The sequence below is a fragment of the Acinonyx jubatus genome, chromosome F2, assembly GCF_027475565.1.
Source record: "Acinonyx jubatus isolate Ajub_Pintada_27869175 chromosome F2, VMU_Ajub_asm_v1.0, whole genome shotgun sequence".
NCBI classification, from domain to species: domain Eukaryota; kingdom Metazoa; phylum Chordata; class Mammalia; order Carnivora; family Felidae; genus Acinonyx; species Acinonyx jubatus.
The window spans coordinates 9,748,651-9,768,011 of NC_069394.1; the positions used below are offsets into that span (position 1 = coordinate 9,748,651).

Consider the following 19,361-nt stretch of genomic DNA (forward strand, 5'->3'; position numbering starts at 1 on the left):
ACCCAGGAGCCCCAGAAATATCGGCCCATCTTAACGCACGCAGTGTAGACCTTCACACTGCTGTTGCTTTCAGTATTTATTAGGCACAAGTATTCCAAAGAGTCATGGCTGGAGGTTGACCACCTGGGTAGCCAACTGCATATCCCCAGCCATGCTGATATGTGACCAGAGAAAAAAAAGAAGGGCGATTGAGTACATGGTGGTGTCAGCGGAGGAGGGCGTGGCCTTTGTGGTCCTGGGCCTGTGATGAGCCTTCGAGGTCGCTCCCACACCCGTCCCAGTCCCACAGGGCAGTGGGGGCATTTGTCTCCATTTGTGTTCGGAGTGAAATGGATGGGGAGCCGGTGCCTCACGCAGAAATGGAAGTGAGGTGCAGGGCGGGTGTGAATCTGTCCCTCCAATGGCCAGGAAGCCTGCAGGACAGCAGAGAGATGTGCACGGCTGAACACGAAGCCTAGGGTTTGTCAAGAAAACTCGCTAGTCAGATGTTTGAGGAAAAAATGAAAGACCTGGAAGACCAGGCAGGCTTGTAGCACACGTTTCCTATAGGAGCTAACAGGATGTGACCCTCACCCTCTCTCTGTGGTTGAGCTGCCTGTCTCCCCTGGGATGGGAGAAATTAAAAATTCTCTCTCTCCTTCGCTCCCGCTTTCTCCCTCTTCCCCTACCCCCCCTTTCCTTTCTCTTGTATATTTCAAACCTTGCCTGACTAAAGAGAGAATAGAAGCAGTTGTTCTCGTGTCTTTACCTGTAATGCTCTTTGTAATGTAATCCCCTCCCTGTGTGTCTCTTCCAGAATAGACATGATTTTCACCCCTGGACCTCCGTCTACCCCAAAACACAAGAAGTCTCAGAGAGGGGCAGCGTTTACCTACCCATCCCAGCAATCTCCCAGGTGGGGCGCGGAGACGTGGACTGACCAGCGGCGTGGCCCATCCCCGTCCCCAAATCTCAGCTCGCTCCCTTCATGGTTGGGTGGGGTGGCCATTCCCCTCAGGAAAGTGAAGAAAAGAGCTTGAAGCCTCTTCTGTCCGGCTTGTGGCCATTTGTGAGGTTTCTGTAACAAAAGACTGCCCGCCCCTCTTCCCAGACCACGTGGGGGACACTCCCTTCCACGGTTAATGCAAATGAACATAATAATGTCTGTGTTATAAAATAATATGAGGCCTGTGAGTTTATCGGAATGGAAAGAATAGCTCATGTGGGCAGAGTTGAGGTGTTCTTGCTCCAGTCGGCCTTTGGCTTTGCCTACATAGTCGGCCCTGTGTTGACCGATCCCAGTCCCAGAGAAGGAAATCAGATGTGCGGCCTCTCGCCACATCATCGCGGGCAGAGCGTGTCCGTCAGCAGGGAAGTTCTGCTCGTCCCACACAAAGTGTTTGGAAATGTTCCTTGCACAGGTCCCGAGGAACCGGGAGCAGTCCCGTCGGAAGGCCAATGCCCGAATGTACACCTTCTTTACTCCCAGAGGGCTTCAAAGCAGGGAACATAAATGAGTGAAGGGAGTCAGGCTTAAGAGCTCACACACACCTTATAACAACCAGGCTCCTTATTAGAAACGAAGCAAGAGCGTAAGAGTGATGATGGAAGGCATCTGACCTTCAGCCTCAGTCCTGCGGATAGAATAAGGGAGTGTGGGCCCTGACGACCTGGAGGGCACTTGCCGTCACCAAAGGAGGTCATTGTCACTCCGATCTGCTGTGCTAATGTCAGGAATCAATATCCTCTGTTTCCGAACAGTCTAATTTATCAGGAAGAGCCCACTATCCAGATGTCACGTGACCTTTCTTATTTTTGAAATGGCTGAAATGTCTTAAAACTTTTTGAGCCAAGGAAAACACTTGTGGGCTAGAATTAGCACGTGGGCCCCGAGTTTCTGATGTCTGCTTTAATTTAAGACCGCTCAGCCGGAGACAGGCCAGGGACGTAGCAGGAGTGAGTAGCCTATGAGAGAGAAAAACAGCTACCTACAAAGTGCCTGATGCAATGGTTTTGAGCAACAGCCGGGCTCCCTGAAGATTCTCTTCTGCATAGATCGTAACCCACACCGGCATGGAGCCCATACGAGGCACATCTCAACCCCTTCTCCGCCAGCATCCATTTTTGCATCGTTCGCCAGATTCAGCATTTGTAACAGAGGAGATATTGATACCCACTGTATAGGATTTCAGAGAGTGAACAACCCCACCCCACCCACCCTACCCCACACCCCTTGGAGTAGAAGCTCTCCGCCATAGTCCAACGCTAAAAGCCAAAGAAAGGACTATAATTTAAAGGCACTGAACCCTCAAGGCTCAGTTAGCTGATATATTAACTTTGACCCAAAGCCTCCTAAGACAGCTTCGTATTTGGCTTCAGATAATTGCTGCAGAGAAAGTAAGACACCAGTGCTGCAGGCAGGAAAATGCTAGCCTTTCTTGACTCACATGTGCCTCCAGAGTTGAGCGGGCCTCTTCCAGACTGCATCAGCATGAGCATGGGAACGATAGCTCCAGGGACCATGGTCCGCTCTGCTGAGACAGCCTGGCAAAGCAAAGACAGATACAACAATCTTACAGACTCGTTGGCTCTTTCCTAGGAACGAACCGTACGTAGCCAGAACATCCACATCAGAAATCGAAGACCAAAGCATGATGGGGAAGTTTGTGAAAGTTGAAAGACAGGTAGGTCTTTCCTTTTCCTTACCAAAAAAAAAAGCATATAAAATTTATTTTCAAATGTCATTTTTTTCTTCCATCGGGAGATACGATGGTTGAGTATCTGGATATCTACCATTGAGAAGAAGGATGTGGAAATTAAATCGTGATTTGGCACTTACTGGCTCGGTGTCACATGCAAGTTCATTGTGCCGAGCCTCAGTTTCCTCACCTGTAAAATGGGGATTCTAACACCTCATAAGGTTGCTATGAGGATTGAATGAGTTGGTACACGCGGATTCCGTAGACGAGTGGCCGACGTATGATAGACACTCAGCAAATATCGCTGCTGTTCCCACGTGCCTCACGGTGCTCCCTTAAGAAATGATAGTTCCCTTCCCCACATGTCCTGGGTCCCTAATCCTTCCCTCAGAGTCCGGGTCAGTGTGTGGTCCCTGCGAGGAGGCCTGGAGCAGGGCGGGCTGTGGGTGGGTTCGGTCAGGGCAGAAAGAAAAGCCATTCATGCCCAGCTCACCTCTCATTTCCGCAGCAAAGGGCTTATATTAGAGCGTAGTCCATTCAAGTGCACATCAGATAAATGGCACTGTCAGTTCCCGCTAGGGCCCCCACCAACCTTCTTATTTTATTCATCACCCCAAATTGGATCTGCTCAAGAGAGGCAAGAGGAAACTTGAATGATTATTCCTTCCTGGCATTTCAAGAATATCATTTTTCATTTAAAGATTTTAATTTATAATCTCAGCTCTCCCCTTTATCGCCTCTGTGACCGTAGACAAGCTACTTCCTCTCTCAGGGCTTGTGTTTCCTCACCTGTAGAAGAGAGGTAATCCCAGTCTTAGGGATTGTGGTGAAACCCCTCCTAGGGTTGTGGTGAAATGAGATGAGTTAACAACTCTAACGGGCACCAAGCAGATCAGGTACCTACTAACTGCTCTGAGTCTTAGTTGCCAGGAAGGCTTGGATGCCGTCTCAACCCCTACCTGGTTCCGTGCTTCCTGGGGGCGTGTGAGTCGTCGGGGAGAGAACGTCACCCGTGCCTACACGCACATGCACATGGGACACACACAAAGACAGAGCCGGTTCCCAGTTTTGCGGGTAGGAGCAGATACAGCTTACCTCAGGGCGGCTCGCGTGCCAAGGCCCCTGCGTGGACCCTCAGCTCTGGGGGGCACGGCCCTTGCTACTGACTGTCGTATCTTTGTTAACACCACACGGAGGAAGAACGGACACTCAAACCCACATGCTTCTGTCGAAGCGAATGTTTGCAAATCAAGAACTCCCTCTCCTTGACCCCACCGTCAGCAGCAAGGCCACCTGCTCCTCGGGTAAAACTTGTCCTCGGGTCACTTCTCTGGTTCCAGCCTTCCCTTCCCAGAAAGCCCCCGTCAGGTGGTTCTAGGTTAGCGGTAACGGCTGCTCGGGGCTCAGAGTCAGGAAGTGCAAAATAATTAGCTGTGGTTAAGATTATGATTCGCAGGAACCCTCTCGCTTTCCAAAAAGTAGACGCTGTGGTTATTTCCTCCCGCCTGGTGACGGGTCCCCCACAGCCCTGCAAAGGCAGTGATTCCCAGGTCTGTGTATTTTTCAGGTTCATGACATGGGAAAGAAACTGGACTTCCTCGTGGATATGCACATGCAGCACATGGAAAGGCTGCAGGTGCACGTCACGGAGTACTACCCGACCAAGGGCACCTCCTCGCCGGCCGACGTGGAGAAGATGGAGAACAACCGAGATTCTGATTTGAAAACCATCATCTGCAATTATTCGGAGACGGGCCCCCCCGAGGCCCCCTACAGCTTCCACCAGGTGCCCATTGACAAAGTCGGCCCCTACGGGTTTTTTGCCCATGACCCGGTGACCCTTCCCCGAGGAGGACCCAGTTCGGGAAAGGTCCAGGCGACACTTTCCTCCTCAGCAACGACGTACGCAAAAAGGCCCACCGTCCTGCCTGTCTTGACTCTTCTCGACTCCCGAGTGAGCTATCACTCCCAGGCTGAACTGCATGGCCCCTGCTCGGACCGGGTCTCCCCTCGGCAGAGACGGAGCATCACGCGGGACAGTGACACGCCCCTGTCCCTGATGTCGGTCAACCACGAGGAGCTGGAGAGGTCTCCGAGTGGCTTCAGCATCTCCCAAGACAGAGACGATTATGTGTTTGGCCCCAACGGGGGGTCGAGCTGGATGAGGGAGAAACGTTACCTCGCCGAGGGTGAGACAGACACGGACACGGACCCCTTCACACCCAGTGGCTCCCTGCCTCTGTCATCCACAGGGGACGGGATTTCTGATTCCGTATGGACCCCTCCCAACAAGCCCATTTAAAAGGGGTCAGGGGCTGCGTCCTCCTTGTAATGTAGACACACGTTGTATGGCTCACTTGCTCTCACAGCCGACACTTAGCAGTGAGACCGCCAGTGGCTGCGTAAAAACACATGCATGTGTGCGGCGGCCTCCCACCGGGCAGGGCCTTCTTCCTCCCCAGGTCACCACAGTGAAGCCGCTTCCTTTTCAGCATGGTTTGCATGACTTTACAATATATAAATGGTACCGCTAATCTCTTCTAGGATACACATTTATCTGCTGTTCTTACTTTAAATCATGATTGGACCAGTACGGGGAGAAATTATCGACGAGCCGTGCTACTTGTCCATTTGGGTTTTGGTTTGGTAAGCGGGGAATGTAGTTTAAGTTATTTCTCGAACCACTGCCCCTTTGTGTAAAACAGTTCGGTGATTAACTGTTTTCTACGGCAAGCAACTAGTTTGCTCAGCAAAAATGCATTGCGTGTCAGTGAGGTGGCCAACCGAGCTAAAACGCTAGGAAAGGAACAAGGCAGTCATCGCCTATCCAAAAGCAAGAATTGTAAAAATTACCTGATTAAGGAAAAACTAGCAAAACCATCTCAAAGCTCTCAAAGGGACCTCACCTGGTCTGCCATTGTCTGGTATCATGCCTCGGTTTCCTCATCTGTGGTAATCCCAAGTGTAGCATTTCAAGTGAGTTATGAATTGACGGGGAGAAAATACACACACACATACACACTCACACGCAAGTTCAAATCGTGTCCAATTTATGTAGCCAAAGATAATGAAATGTATCAGAAGTAGGGTGCCCCTCTGGGCAGGAGCTAAGTTCAGTGCCTTCAAAATGAGGTTTCAACTCCCATGCCTCCCCCTGATACTTGTACAAAATATCCATCTCAGATGAAAATTAGAAACCAGAAATTATCTGGTCCAAGTTCTCCTTTGTAAAAATGAGAAACCTTTGACTCCTGTAGAGACAAGCCGGGGTCGGTCCATCGTCCCCTGGAGATCCGGGACTCTAAGCCCAGTCAGCTGACTCGTTCCATGCCCTGGTCTCCTCCTTTCACACCACTCTGCCCTTTATACGATGGGATCCAGAAATTGTGCCAAGATACCTGTCCTCCCTGTCGTGTGGCAGGCGCCTACAACACAATTTTCCCGGCAAGAGGGGGCTGTTTGCTTTTATTGCAAAATGTGCTTGCCTGACGCATTGCATTTAGGATCCAGAAACACACACACACACACACACACACACACACACACACTACAAGCAAGCTTCAACATTTACTAATATGCAAAAGGGCAAAATTTTCAGAATCATCCAACTCTACTCCTCCAGATTTTTTAAACCACACGTAGCCGTAAGATTAGCCAAAGTGCGAACAGAGCCCCTGAGAGCACTGCCCTCGTGGATGAGTATTCCATATTAAGCACAAGCCCTCCTGTGGCCTCTTATGAGATGTCACTACTCTCTGAAACACTTTGATGGAGAAAGGTTTCTGTTAGGCTTGGGCTGGGTTAGCTAAATGACTAGGCCACAATATCACTGTCTCGCTGTTATCCCACATCTAAGCACTGGTTGTGGGTGGTTACCATGGTGACCATCAAGCAGATCAAAAAGGCCTAACCATCTACATGCATATTCCACTGTGGCAGATACCTGGTTGATGGTTTCATCGTGACCTGATGCAGGACTCTTGTACTATGTTAGAAGGCAGAACTAGTTTCTCAGAGATGGGCTTCTTTCGACCCCCATGTCAACAGCTACTGTGCAAAAGGCTCAGAGTACAATAATAATGAAGGTTTGGTCCCTGACGTTAGCAGGGCACAACCAAAGCCTGCAGTCTTTGGCCCAGGGCAGGCATTGTCAGGGGTAGGTGACATTTACATGGAGTATCTCACAGAGAGGTGTTGACGTTGAGGTCTGAGGTGGGAAAGACACAGGAATGAACACACACTTCGGATATGAACCTCCTCCCCTATGGTGTGCCATTTGACCTCCTAACAATCTGAAGGGCAAAGGGAATGGGACACATGCATGAAAGTGCCATTGGAGTTAATGACCTAAGAAACCCAATGCCCCTTCCTTAGGGTTTGGTTCTTGCTTCTGACCTTCCTGGAATCTTTTACTCCAAATGATTGAGCTTCTATCATCTAACACATTACTATGGTTTTCTTTATGTACATGAGTTATTTGAAACAAACAAAAAAACTGAAGAATGAATCAAAGCCTCCACATAGGCACCAATTATTTTTACCTACCTTATGAATATTCTTGCAGAACCGACTGGCCTCAGTACCTTACAAATACATGCATTCGCCAGGAACTCAATGGAGTCCTCAGCAGGATAAGTGAAACTTTCTCATCCTCAAGCTAAAAATACTTACCATGGATCCAAAGTCAGAGGACTGCCTTGGGTTCTTTTAAAAACCTACAAAGGATAAGAGCTTGTATTATCTCTTAAACCACAGGAGGACAGCCTAGCTTCCCCTGCTGGATCATAAGGCCAGGATGACAGAGATTGGGTTTGTGTCAATTATCATCATGTCTCCAACATGTAGTAAGCTGTCATTATCAGTGTAGACGAAGACAAAACACATTTTTCATGAATGACTAAATGGTAAGACTTTTTAAAAGCTATTCTTTCCCATCTAAAAAAAAAAAAAGAAAAATGATCTGGAATTTGCTGCTTGGATATCCCTTAAAAAAAAAAAAAAGTCATCCCAGAAAAGCAAGCCAAATCTGTTGAAGTTATCTGCTCATGAACAACATCATCATCATGGCTGGCATTGATGAAGCAGAAATTCAAGGTGTAGAGTTGAACTTAAGTTATGGGGAGAAACAACGTGTGCTTCCACAAAGATCTTTTTGTCAGACAAAAGAACAGCATGATGGAAAAATCCAACAGAACAGGCTAATAACGTGGCCCAAGATTATTCTACTTCAGATTTATCAGTGGTCCCGAAGCTTGCAGGAAAACTGCAATAGTTTTAGCAGAATACCATGAAGTTGTGACAAATTAATTCCATTATAAAAACTGGGAATTATTTCCTCGAGTGGAACCATAATCCCATTATAGGTGTTCAGTCTCTCTGTGTCACACTATGATATATGAACACTTCAAGAGGTCATTTTTTAGCAGAATCAAAATGAATGAGATGAATCTGTCTTCCAAATGTTAGGTGAGAGGTGATCCTGTCAGGCTGAGAAGAAAGCAGTTGAGATCAAGTGTGCGTTTTGACCATCAAACACCAGCACACAAGCAAACACGAAAAGTTTAAGAAAAAAAAATTGTGAGAGGCAAAGGGAAAAAAACCCATCAAACTGAGAAAGTTCTATTCACTGACTATTCTTTTTCTGGGGACTGAGAGCTTGGACTTCTTAGATATAACATGGATATAATAAAGCTCTAGTTTCAATGAAAACATCTAGAAAACACCAAGATATACAATAGTTCAAAATGAGCTAATTAGTCAGCAGTGAATGCATTATGCGTTGCCATTTTTGTGCAAGGCAGTTCCTAGACACTAAGTTGAAAGAATAATTACTTGTAGAAAATCCCAATATAATAAGATATACTCAAATTTGCAAGACCATTCTCCTAAATCCATGCCACTCTACCAAGAACGTAATAAAAACATTCATTTGTTTACCCATTTACAAGATTTACTAAGCACCGCCATCTGCTAGGCACTGTGCAACATACTGGAAATTCAGAGTTAAGGAAACCACAGTTCCTGCCACCAAAGAGCTAGGAATCTGGTGGCCTCAAATATTGGAGGTCCCTACAAATTATGTCTACCAGGAATGGAAAGTATCTGATTTTATCCCCGAAGACATCTGCACAGATAGGAACGCTTCCTCACGTGGAATCGGTGGGAGATTGAGCATGGAGGAAAGTAAAAGCACGAATTCTCCATCAAAATGATAATGATACCATCAGTTCAGGGAAGACTAAGTGGTTGAATGAGGACTTTGAGTTTGGGTCCAATGCACTGGGCTTTATAGCTCCAGATAAACTACGTACAAAAGAAGTTCTAGACTATCTGAGAACGTGCTTGGGAAAAACTAGCTTTCTCCTCCTCTCCAGATCCCTAAAATGATTGAGTCCAGGCAAGAAGCTGGGCTACCTCCATTTCATTATGTTGACCAAGAGAGACTTGTACTAGCCAAGACATATATTTCAAGAGAAAAGTGTCACTCTGCCAGTGGGACTCTGCTAATCAAATTCTCCTGAAGTGAGTGAGAGAAGAAATTTGTTCAGTGGTCTAAGTTGACTTCACTTTGGGCAGTACTGACAAGCATATCCCCAGCTTCTCCCAGAAGGTGCCACGTAGCTGGCCTTTGTTTTCTGTGAATATGCTTCTAAGGCACGTAGGACCATATGGATTTCCTTTGCTTTCTGAACCCCAGGCATCCTTAGGAATTTGCCTCGTGTCCTCACTTGTCCTTGCAGGCTTGCTTATTTGAAGATAAACTTTTTCAAAGAGTAGAAGTCCTTTCTTGGCATCCAAATCACCCAAAGTTTTTATGTTACTGATATTACACTACTCAAAACTGAGCTAAGAGTTCCCTAAACAAGGCAGCAGGTACCACTTCTCTGATGCCCAGATTAGAACATGTTAAGAACCAGGCTATCTCTATAGCTTTCATGGCTTGGGAAACCAGCAGTGGAAATCTCAAAGAGATATAAAGGATCTAGAGATGACCTGGATGAAAATTTGAATCTCAGGACACTCAAAAGTGTTTGACTTTCCTGGTCTGTTTTGATGTTCAAATGAGACAATCGATATATATATATATTTAAAGCCCCTAGTACAGTGATGGCTGGGGACTCTTACACATGTCCTTTTTTTAATACTGTAAATGGACGCCATTGCCTCAGTCTTTGGTATTATTTATGAATTCTAAATTTACCCCAAGAAATCCTTTTTAGAAAAAGAGTGGTGGAGATACAATCCCGATTCAGGCACTTTTGCAATGGCTTTTTTTCTTTTCTTTTCTTTTCTTTTAAGTACATCTCTATCAATGAAATGAGGAAGGACAGGAATGTTGGAATGAAGGTGGCAAGACTGTTGGGTTGTGGTTGATTGGGCTGTGGCCGTTCCCTTGGACACACAATACCACCTGTTGGACCATTCTCTCAAAGGATGATCTCTAGGAGGCAATGCCAAGTAGCAGGGATAATTAAATATGAAGGAACTAGTGGCTGCAATGAGGAAAGTTAACCAAGCCATGATGTCGGTCAGACAGCACCCTGGCAATGAATGGAGAACTTCCAGAGGAAAGGGTTCAAGCTCGCTCAAACTCGCCCTGGGGGGATTTGTTCCCAACCTCTAACAACCTCGACTTTGTTATCCCCGTAGGAAAAGTGTGACCAGTAGGTTGCTTTATTATAATAGATGCAGGGAGATACAATTTCATAGATTCTTGATGCTCAGAGCAAGAAGAGTCCTTGATCGTCAAGAACAACCACTTCTCTGCTCAGATCAGGAAGTAGAGGCTCAGAGTAAAGGGAGTCACACTAGTCACTCTGTGTCTGAGTAAGTGATTGGGCAGCAGAGTGAATCAAGAACCCAGGTCTCCTAACTCCTGGTCCAGATATCAGAGATCAGATACGGAAGGTAAGTAACAACTGAGAAGAAAACATTACAGGTGGGCCCAGAAGATGAATGAGAACTTCCTGGCCCACTCCGGAAACTGCTAAACCAAATGCATTGATTGGAACTCACTCCTGTCTCTGGAATATGATTGATCTCATGCCTTGAAAGATGACAACGTTTCTTCTCCCAAGATCCTGCTCTCAGAAGGCCTGGCAAAACCCACAGTTGCTGTGGGCGGTTGAGAAAAGGGATAAAGAACAGCCTCATGGCCATGCAAGCACTCTCCTTCACTTCTCTGGCCTCGACAACTCTGCCCCCTCCTTGTCCTACTAAGCCTGGACTGGTTCTATTCTTTGGCCCCCTCCCCTGGACTCATTCAGCTCCAGAGCCATCACCCAGGTTGTATCCTCATCCAGAAGCCAATTTAACAGGATTCTTCCTTGGGGAAAAAAAAAATCTGTGTTTTTGATTTTAGGAAATGGGATGTGATTTCTTTGGGGATCAGTATGACCCCAAGTCATTAGTTCTACTAAGGTATCCCTTTGCAGTGGGATCTCTGTCTCCTGCTTTGTCTCAGAACATGCCCATGTTGGCCGGATCACAACTGGCACTCTAGGGTTGTCACTAAAAGTTGCAAAGAAGCAGACAGGATCCAACTTAAGACACCTTATGTTTGTGTAACTGGGAAATTATTTTAGAAAGTAAACAGGCCTCTGTTGGCTCAGATGAGGATTAACATAGTTGGTTTCCACTTATGTAGTGCTTGGGATAGATTTGCCAGAATTTGGTAGGCCTCCCGATTAGCCCTTGTTAAACCCCATAAATAGATGTCCAGGTCTCCTGAGTCAGACTGAACCAGAAACTTCTAAGACAAAGTCAGAATGATGGCAGTAATTTTAGACTGTCATTCTACCTGTCTTCTTAGCCTCTAAATAGCCCTGTTCTGTGGTTTAAATAAGTTTCAGGGGGAAATAAGTCAAAAATGGGCTCTATGTAAGAATAACCTGAGTGTGACTTATAATTAAGCAGTCAAAAGCCTGGCCTAATGCTTAGGAATATCTTTGTAATTCCTCTTATATTTGTCAAATGGACTATAATCTGATGCCTAAGAGGAGTGAAAAATGGGAACGTGTTTTCTTCCAGTGTTCCGTTCTCTCCTTCTGCCCACAAGATGGGTCAAGGAAAGGGAGAGAAACTTACCCAAACTGTCTTTCTGAGTTGCATGTGATGTGATGGTCTCTCTCTTGACTTCTGTGGTCCTCACCACAACCCCAAGTAGGCGGTGTTGTTGTCTCCCTCGTATAGTCAAGAGAACTGAGGCTGGGGACAGGGGGTGGGGGAGGATACGTTGCCAAAGGTCACTCATTATAGAAGTGCTGGGTTTGTAACCAAAGCTCATGTACCTTCAAAATTCATGTCTCCCCCTACTGAATCTCCTACATCAATGGAAATGCTCCCACATCATGCCCTGTGGTCCCCTACCAAGACTTGCCCTCCTATATCCAGTTGACTTTGTAGTAAAACAATCAGACCCATTGATTCCCTGGATAGAGTAGTGATCCCTGTGTCAGCTTCTCCACTTGGCTGTTCAGTGGGTCCTGCCTATTCCTTTGAGTGGGCTCACAATCGAGCTGCTAGTGGCAGAAAATAATGCCACATTAATTCTTCACCTCGTTCATGGTGGAATCCATTAGTTCTTAGAGCTTGGTATGGCTGCAGATAATCCCACAAATGCCCCTTATTCTCTGCCCCCAAGCATCTCCTGTCATTGTTTTATCCAAACAAATTCAAATGTCCTTCCTGCCTCTGGTCTTTTATCTCTAGGCTATACCTTTATTTCAGGGCTTTGAAATCCTGCAGAAACAGGTGAGTCTGCAAAAACATTCTTTGGGAGGCCAAACGCTCAGAACAGTTGTGTTTCTCTTCCTCAATATTCAAAAGATCACAGGTCCCTGTGGAAGTCAACCTGATCTGGTAATTGGGCCCCTGCCCTCCTCTGAATACTTTTTCAGGCGCAGAGGGAGCAGCTCCACCCTCCACATTCCTTGAGGGTTAAGAATTCACATGCGAGAACAACCTCCAAGATTGGTGGCAGCCAATTTTCAAGTGTCAGAGATTTTGCTGTTGGGGACACAAGGCAGGCTCTGCCCCATCTCAAAAGTCACCTTAGCAAGATGGGTCCACTTCATCAGATTTGTCAATCATTTCCTGTTTTAAAGAGAAAAATGCTCTCTACGTTGCTTTCAGTGGGATATGGCTTTTCTTCCTTTTTCTTTTCTTTCTAACATAGCAGTGATGGAAAACACAAATCTCTGCAGAGTAGATCGAGACTTCCAGTGACATGAATCCATTGTATTTGATTTTGGATTGTATTTTCTTTAACCCCCTTTAATGGCATAAAATTCTGGTGCCTTGCTCCCTGAATTTGTCTCCATGCTACAAGTAGGCTTTCTTCACATTCTGGCTTACACGGGAACACAACTATTCCACAAGTGGCCTTTAGTGCTCTTTATAATATGATTTCCTGTAATTTTTAAACTGTATGTGTAATTTCTATTCTGGCTCTGGCCAATATTTGAACAACTTTAATCGGTTGATTTCCATATATATTATGCAAACACTTCTTACCTGATTTTTTATGTTCTATCTTAAAACAGATACTGCACCACTTATTAATAAATAGACATTTCAATGGTCATGGGACAGAGTGTTATTTGCCCCATTGGCAACATGGAGTGACAACACTGTTGTCGGTTGTGGGAAGGGGGGTAAAAGAGGAGACATGAGCATATCTGTAAATGTGAGGAAAGAAACAATTGAGAGGGAGAGGATAAAGACTCAAGAAACTATGATGGAGGCAAGAGTGATGTGGATTACTCTTGGACCCATAACATGTGAATCATACTCCCCAGAAACGACCACTATACAAAGGCTGGAGGTACAGCGTTTCGTAAAATATTATCCCACCTTCACAGTTTTTAGACCTGATCGCTCCCACTTTATAGATGAGGAACTCAAAGCTCAGAAACATAAAGAGACCTGGTCAAGGTCAGACCCCAAGAAGTGGAACATTAGGAATAAGTCATAAGTGGAATAAGTCACAATTAGAACCCAGGACCACCCACCCCCAAGCGTTGTGCTACTTCCTTTGTAGAGGCTTCACCTCCTGCCCCATGTGGGAGGAAGAACAAATGGATGGCTGAGAGAGACTGTGAGTGAGGTGGGAGGAAGTCAGGAAAGCACACATCAGTTTGCCTCTCTCTATTGTCAGTAAGTAGGAAGGGAAGTTTTCTCACAAGAATAGAGTTAGAGTGGGGAACCCTGGGGGGTTACTGAACCTTTTGATGCCTAAGTTCATCATCTGGAAAGTGGGAAGTTTGAACTGATATCTATAGAGAACTCAGCAAGGGAGAGAGCACATAACAAATGTTCAATGAGTGATAGTCAAAAGCTGTAACCACATACCAGGTTGCCTGAATTTGGGTTTCCAGAAGAATAGAGACAAGATGGTGGGTTCAGGGAGTTTATTTGGAAAGTGATCCCAAGAAACACCACTGAGAGAGTGGGGAGAGTGGAAAAGGGAGGGAGAAAAGCCAATAAAGGAAAAACTAATCCTTCAGGTAACTGGGCTCAATTCTATCAGGAACCCCGTAAGAACCATGTGAAATGTACCAAAGGATTATTCCACCTTGAGACAGGAATCTGGGGCGTTCATCCACTGACTCCCATTCTTCCTTGGTTGAGGGTTGCCCCTGGGGTGTTAAATCTCCTACTCTGTCAGGTTTCCCTGTGCTACAGCTGAGCAAGCTCCAAAATGCCAAAGCTCTAAGGCAGTAGAGCGGAGAGACACGGCCAGTGGAGATGTCAGAATGTTGCAACCTGTCTACCACAACCACGAGTGAACTCAGAGGTGGGCAGAGGGGACACCAGGTGGGGTGACAGAAGCACCTGGTACATAAACCCACTTGAAAACACTACATACACAAAGGTAAGGTTGACTGCCACAATTTAGTCTGTAAGCCAAGGGACAAAGTTGACCCACACTGGACAAGCCGGTCATGGTGCCCATGACCATGATCCATTGTTAAAATGGTGCCTGTAGCCTCCAGGAACCAGGGTAGGTAGCCACTCTTCTGCTAGAAGGTCATCGTGCTGCAAAGTCCACATCAGTCATCAGAAATGCCTGTGGCTGACTTTGCGGTTATGAGAAAAGTATCCACTCTACAGCAATATATTTCCCTCCCAGCAAAGTTTACCCACCTCTGGCAACTGTATGACAGAGAAAGAGCGTGAAAATGATATCCCTGAGAAAGTCTCTTTCCATCTGCACAAATGGAGCAGCAGCCCATTCATAGCCCACTATCCCAGATACTCCTGGGACCCAGTGGCTCCCGCTCCCTGAAGTCGTGTAAGGTGTCTCCCCTGAGAAAAGTCCAATTGTCCTTGTATCCTGCCTCTACATCAGTTTATCTTCTAGTCCTGGGCAGATCAGTGTCAGACCAGTGGAGAGCAAGGGAGTCAGCAGAACAAAGAGGAGTGAGAAATGAAATAAGAGAGGCAAAAGGCAGGTCATGAATGGCCTCGTGGGCCATTATAAGGACATTTGCTTTCATACGGAGTCAGATGAGAAGTCCCTGCAGGACTTTGAGTAAAGCGGTGACTAGACCTGATTTATGCCCAATTCTCTGGGCACTATATTGAGAACCCACTAACAGAAGCAGGGGCAGAAGCAGGGAGATTAATCAGAAGCCACACTGCATTAGCAATAATCCAGGTGAGAGCTCAGGCCAGAGCAGCAGGGCTGGAGGTGGTGAGAAGTGTTTACAATCTGGGTATGTTTGAAGGGTCGAGAAGGCAAGTTCTGCCGATGAACGGAACGCGAGGTGTGAGAGAAAGAGAAGAATCCAGGACGAGTATAAAATTTTTCATTGAGCACCTGGAAGAATCAAGGTGTCATTAACTGAGCTGGGAGTAGATTAGGGGAGGGGCACGTTTTGCAATAAGGACATGAATTTGACTTTTTACCTGTTAAATTTGAGATGCATGTGGGGCATCTAGTGGAAATCCTTTGTACGTAGCTGAGTGTGTAGTTAAGGAGATCCTTTGAGGTTGAGTCGGCATCTCTATCATCTATCAATTGATCAATTCAACAACATGTAGATAACATGAGACAAGATGACATCCCCAAGTGAGCAAGTACAGAGAGGAAAAAGAAGACATCCAAAGACTGGGCCGTGCAACATCCAGAGGTCGGGGAGGTGAGGGGGGTCCAGCAAAGGAGGCTGAGCAGGACTTGATGAGCTAGAAGAAAACCAGGAAGGTGTGGCGCTAGGGAGGCCAAGTTCAGACCTGGTCCCGAAGAGCAGGGTCGAGTGGTGGCCCCAGGTGCTACCGAGAAGCTGAGTAACAAGAGGAGTTGGCGGTGTGGAAGTCATAGTGACCTTGACAAGGTCAGTCCTGCTGGGATGCTGGTCTGATACCTGATTGGAGGGGCCTTGAGAGGGAGGAGAGGAGGGGGGCCCTGGAGTAGAGAGGGCCCATGGTGCCCATTTTAGGTGCACAGTTCTGTGTGTCCAGTACTTTCACAGTGTTGTGCAGCCATCACCCCATCCGTCTCCAGAACACTCGCATCTTGTAAAACGGAAACTCTGTCCCCATTAAACAGGTGCTCCCCACGCCCCTTCCCCCAGTTCCGACAACCACCATTTGACTTTCTGTCTCCATGATTTTGACTAATCTAGGGACCTTGTGTAAGTACAACCATACAGCATTTGTCTTTTTTGTACTGTGTTTTTAAGTATCTGAAAATGAGGCTCAAAGAGGCTAAGCGATTTACCACGGCCACACAGCTAGCAAATCACAGAAGCAGGACCAGGGCTGTGGCTTTTTTTCTCACCCAGAAGTGTTATTATGGTTAGCACAACAGGTATGTCTCCCGGGGATCAACGAAATGCACAGAAATGCATTCTTTCTAGGACGGTAATGGTAAGAATTATCAAATGTCCGCTAAGAACCAGGTATTGTAAGCTCTTGCTTTGTGACCATTCAGTCATGATAACCCTCTGCAGAGGCCACTGTTGTGATCTCCATTTCACCGTGAGATGACATGATGAGAACAGTGACTTTGAGGTAACTGATCTCCCCAAACTGAAATGTGAAGGCCTGGAGCGCAGAGATCTCAACTCTCTCCCTCTCTCTTAGTCAGAGCTGTGTCCCAGCACCCTGACCAGGTGAAAGGAGTCTCCTGTGTTACCCCTGTAGACAGGATTTGGCCTTGCCCCTCTCCCACGTCTCCACATCTCTGTGCAGCTACTTCCTCTGGCCATCACAGCAGCAGCAAATGGAGGCTCCTCGGATGTGCAAATTCTCTGGCCCCAGCCAGACCAGACTCTGAAGCTCTGGGGTTGAGCCCAGCAATCTGGGCTTTAACAAGCCCTCCAGAAGATTCTAATACACATGATCCAGTCTGAGAATCACTGGTCTACCCGGGTCATCAGCTCTGAGATACTTATCCTGCACATATCATTTAAAATCCTGGCCCTTCAGAAGATTCCCTTGATTCACTTTAGATCAGGGGTGGTGGCCCTTTCTGGAACCGTCACACTTTTCTGTGTCCCTAGTCATACTGCACCATCCATGATTCACAGACAGTGAGCTCCCTGGGTGCAAGGACCAAGAACTGTCCGCCGTTGTGTCCACAGTCCTTAGCACAACACCTGCCTTGAGGAAGAGCTTGCGAAGCTTGAGTGAGAAAGGGTAAATCCAATGAGTCTCTTCCAAACATCTACATTCCAGGAATCGTTTGAGATGCAGATTGAAGGGGGCAGAGTAATGAATGAAAGGTGGTAGACCCAGAAAATAAAAAGGCTATTAAGAGGAGTCCTCTAGGAGCCAGATGAAAAACCAAGGGCAGAAAAACAAACATTGATTCACTTAGTTGTCAAACCTGTGCTGATTGTCACATCTCTGTCAAACTCCATGGTGGTGGCTTGAAGTACAAGGGGACTTGCCCTGAAGGCGGACACAGCCTACTGAGGGGGACAGACAAGCAAAGAGATCACCCCAGCACAGCAGGATAAGACAAATACTAATACAATCCCCTTAATGGGAGGGGTGGGAATCCGACAATGCTTCCTAGCAAAGGAGATGTCTGAAATGAAGATAAAAAGGACAAGGTGAAGTTCGGGGTGTGGGTAGATGAAGGGAGAAAATAGCAGCCAAAGACCTGGTTTTTCAATGTTCATTTATTTTGAGAGAGAGAGAGAGAAAGTGGGGGAGGGACAGAGAGAGAGGGAGAGAGATTCCCAAGCAGGCTCTGCACTGTCCGTGCAGAGTCTGACACAGGGCTTGAACTCACGAACTGTGAGATCATGACCTGAGCCAAAACCAAGAATCGGTCGCATCACCAACTGAGCCACCCAGGCACCCCAAGACCTATTTTAAAAGCATGAATTAGATCATGTCTCTCTTTTGCTTCAACTCTCCCAGAGCTGCTTCCAGCAGCTAAATTAAATCCCAAGCCCTTACCCTGGTCGGCAGGGCTTCCTAATTTTCTAGCAACATCTCCTGCCTCTCTCCCTTGCTCCTGGCATTCCAGCGAGAGGGAGGCATGAGGAAAGGCCCATGGAAAGGAGAGCAGCAAGGACACAGTTTGAATAGGAACCCCAGGCTTCCTGCTCTTGATGGAGCAGAAAGCGTGAGGTCAAGGGTGGCAAAAAATAGGGTAGGGAGGGGACCAGTGTCTGATCATGGGGAGCACTGTGTGGGTTAGCCTGGCGTACCCGGGGTCCATCTGAGAGGGGATGAGGTGCCGTTGAAGACGGTCACGATCAGTTTTGTGGTCTGGAAAAATCACTTGATTTCGACAGTGACGACCATCCAACATGGTAGTCACCAGCCATGTGTGGCTACTGAGCATGTAAAATATGACTAGTCCAAATTGAGGTGCACTGGAAGTGCAAAATACACACCAGCTTTTGAAAACCTAGTGCAAAAAAAAAAAAAAAACTCAATAATTTTTAATATCGATTTTAGCATTGAGATACTAGTTTAGATATACTGTGCTAACTAAAACACATTCTTAAAATGAATCTCACCTGATTCTTTTTTGCTTTTTAAATGCGGCCACTAGAAGACTTTAAATTGCATGTGTAGTTTGCATTACCTTTCTACTAGACAGAAATGTAGACGATGGATGAAGAAAGAGAAAGACCAGTTCAGAGATTTTATCAAAGGTCTAGCTGAACAATTGATTTATTCATTCGTTCAAGAAATATTTATGTCAAGCATTGCACTAGCCCCTGGAACATGGTAGTGAATATGGCAGAGAAGGGCCCTGATCTCCTGAACTTGACATCTCTGGCAGGGAAACAGACCATAGAGAATCAAGCTAATAAATAAACAGAATAATTAGGATTTATAATGATAATGCAGAGTAATTACAATAGCATCCTTTGGTGAGGCACCCGATTGTAGGCAATATTTACACTGATAATTGAAGGAGAGGAAAGAGCCAGTCCTCAGAGAGGGCCAGGGAAGAGCATTCCAATCAGAGGCAACAGCCAGTGCAAAGTTCTTGGGGCTGTCACTCGCAGGCTATGAACAAGGGAAAAAGTGCTGTGTGATTGTAGCTAAAGACTTAGGAAGAGGGCATCTGCGTGAGCCCTTGTGGGCCAGGGGAAGGAGGTAATTTTATCCTAGGTATCTCTAATCGCATATTTAATGATTTATCTCTACTCACATATTTATTATCCTATTGATATGAAATGTCCAGAAAAGGCAAATCTACAGGAATGA

The 19,361-nt window shown here is 46.4% G+C and overlaps 1 protein-coding gene across 1 annotated transcript in view; it reads left to right on the forward strand.

Moving 5' to 3' along the window:
* Positions 1-13,263, forward strand: part of KCNQ3 (potassium voltage-gated channel subfamily Q member 3) — a 314,443-nt gene extending 301,180 nt beyond the window's left edge. The window contains exons 13-15 of the mRNA XM_027063888.2: positions 797-895; positions 2,579-2,663; positions 4,246-13,263. Coding sequence (XP_026919689.1) covers positions 797-895; positions 2,579-2,663; positions 4,246-4,980 — 919 coding nt within the window. The 3' untranslated portion in view covers positions 4,981-13,263. The remainder of the gene's footprint in view (positions 1-796; positions 896-2,578; positions 2,664-4,245) is intronic.
* The last annotated feature ends 6,098 nt before the right edge of the window (positions 13,264-19,361 follow it).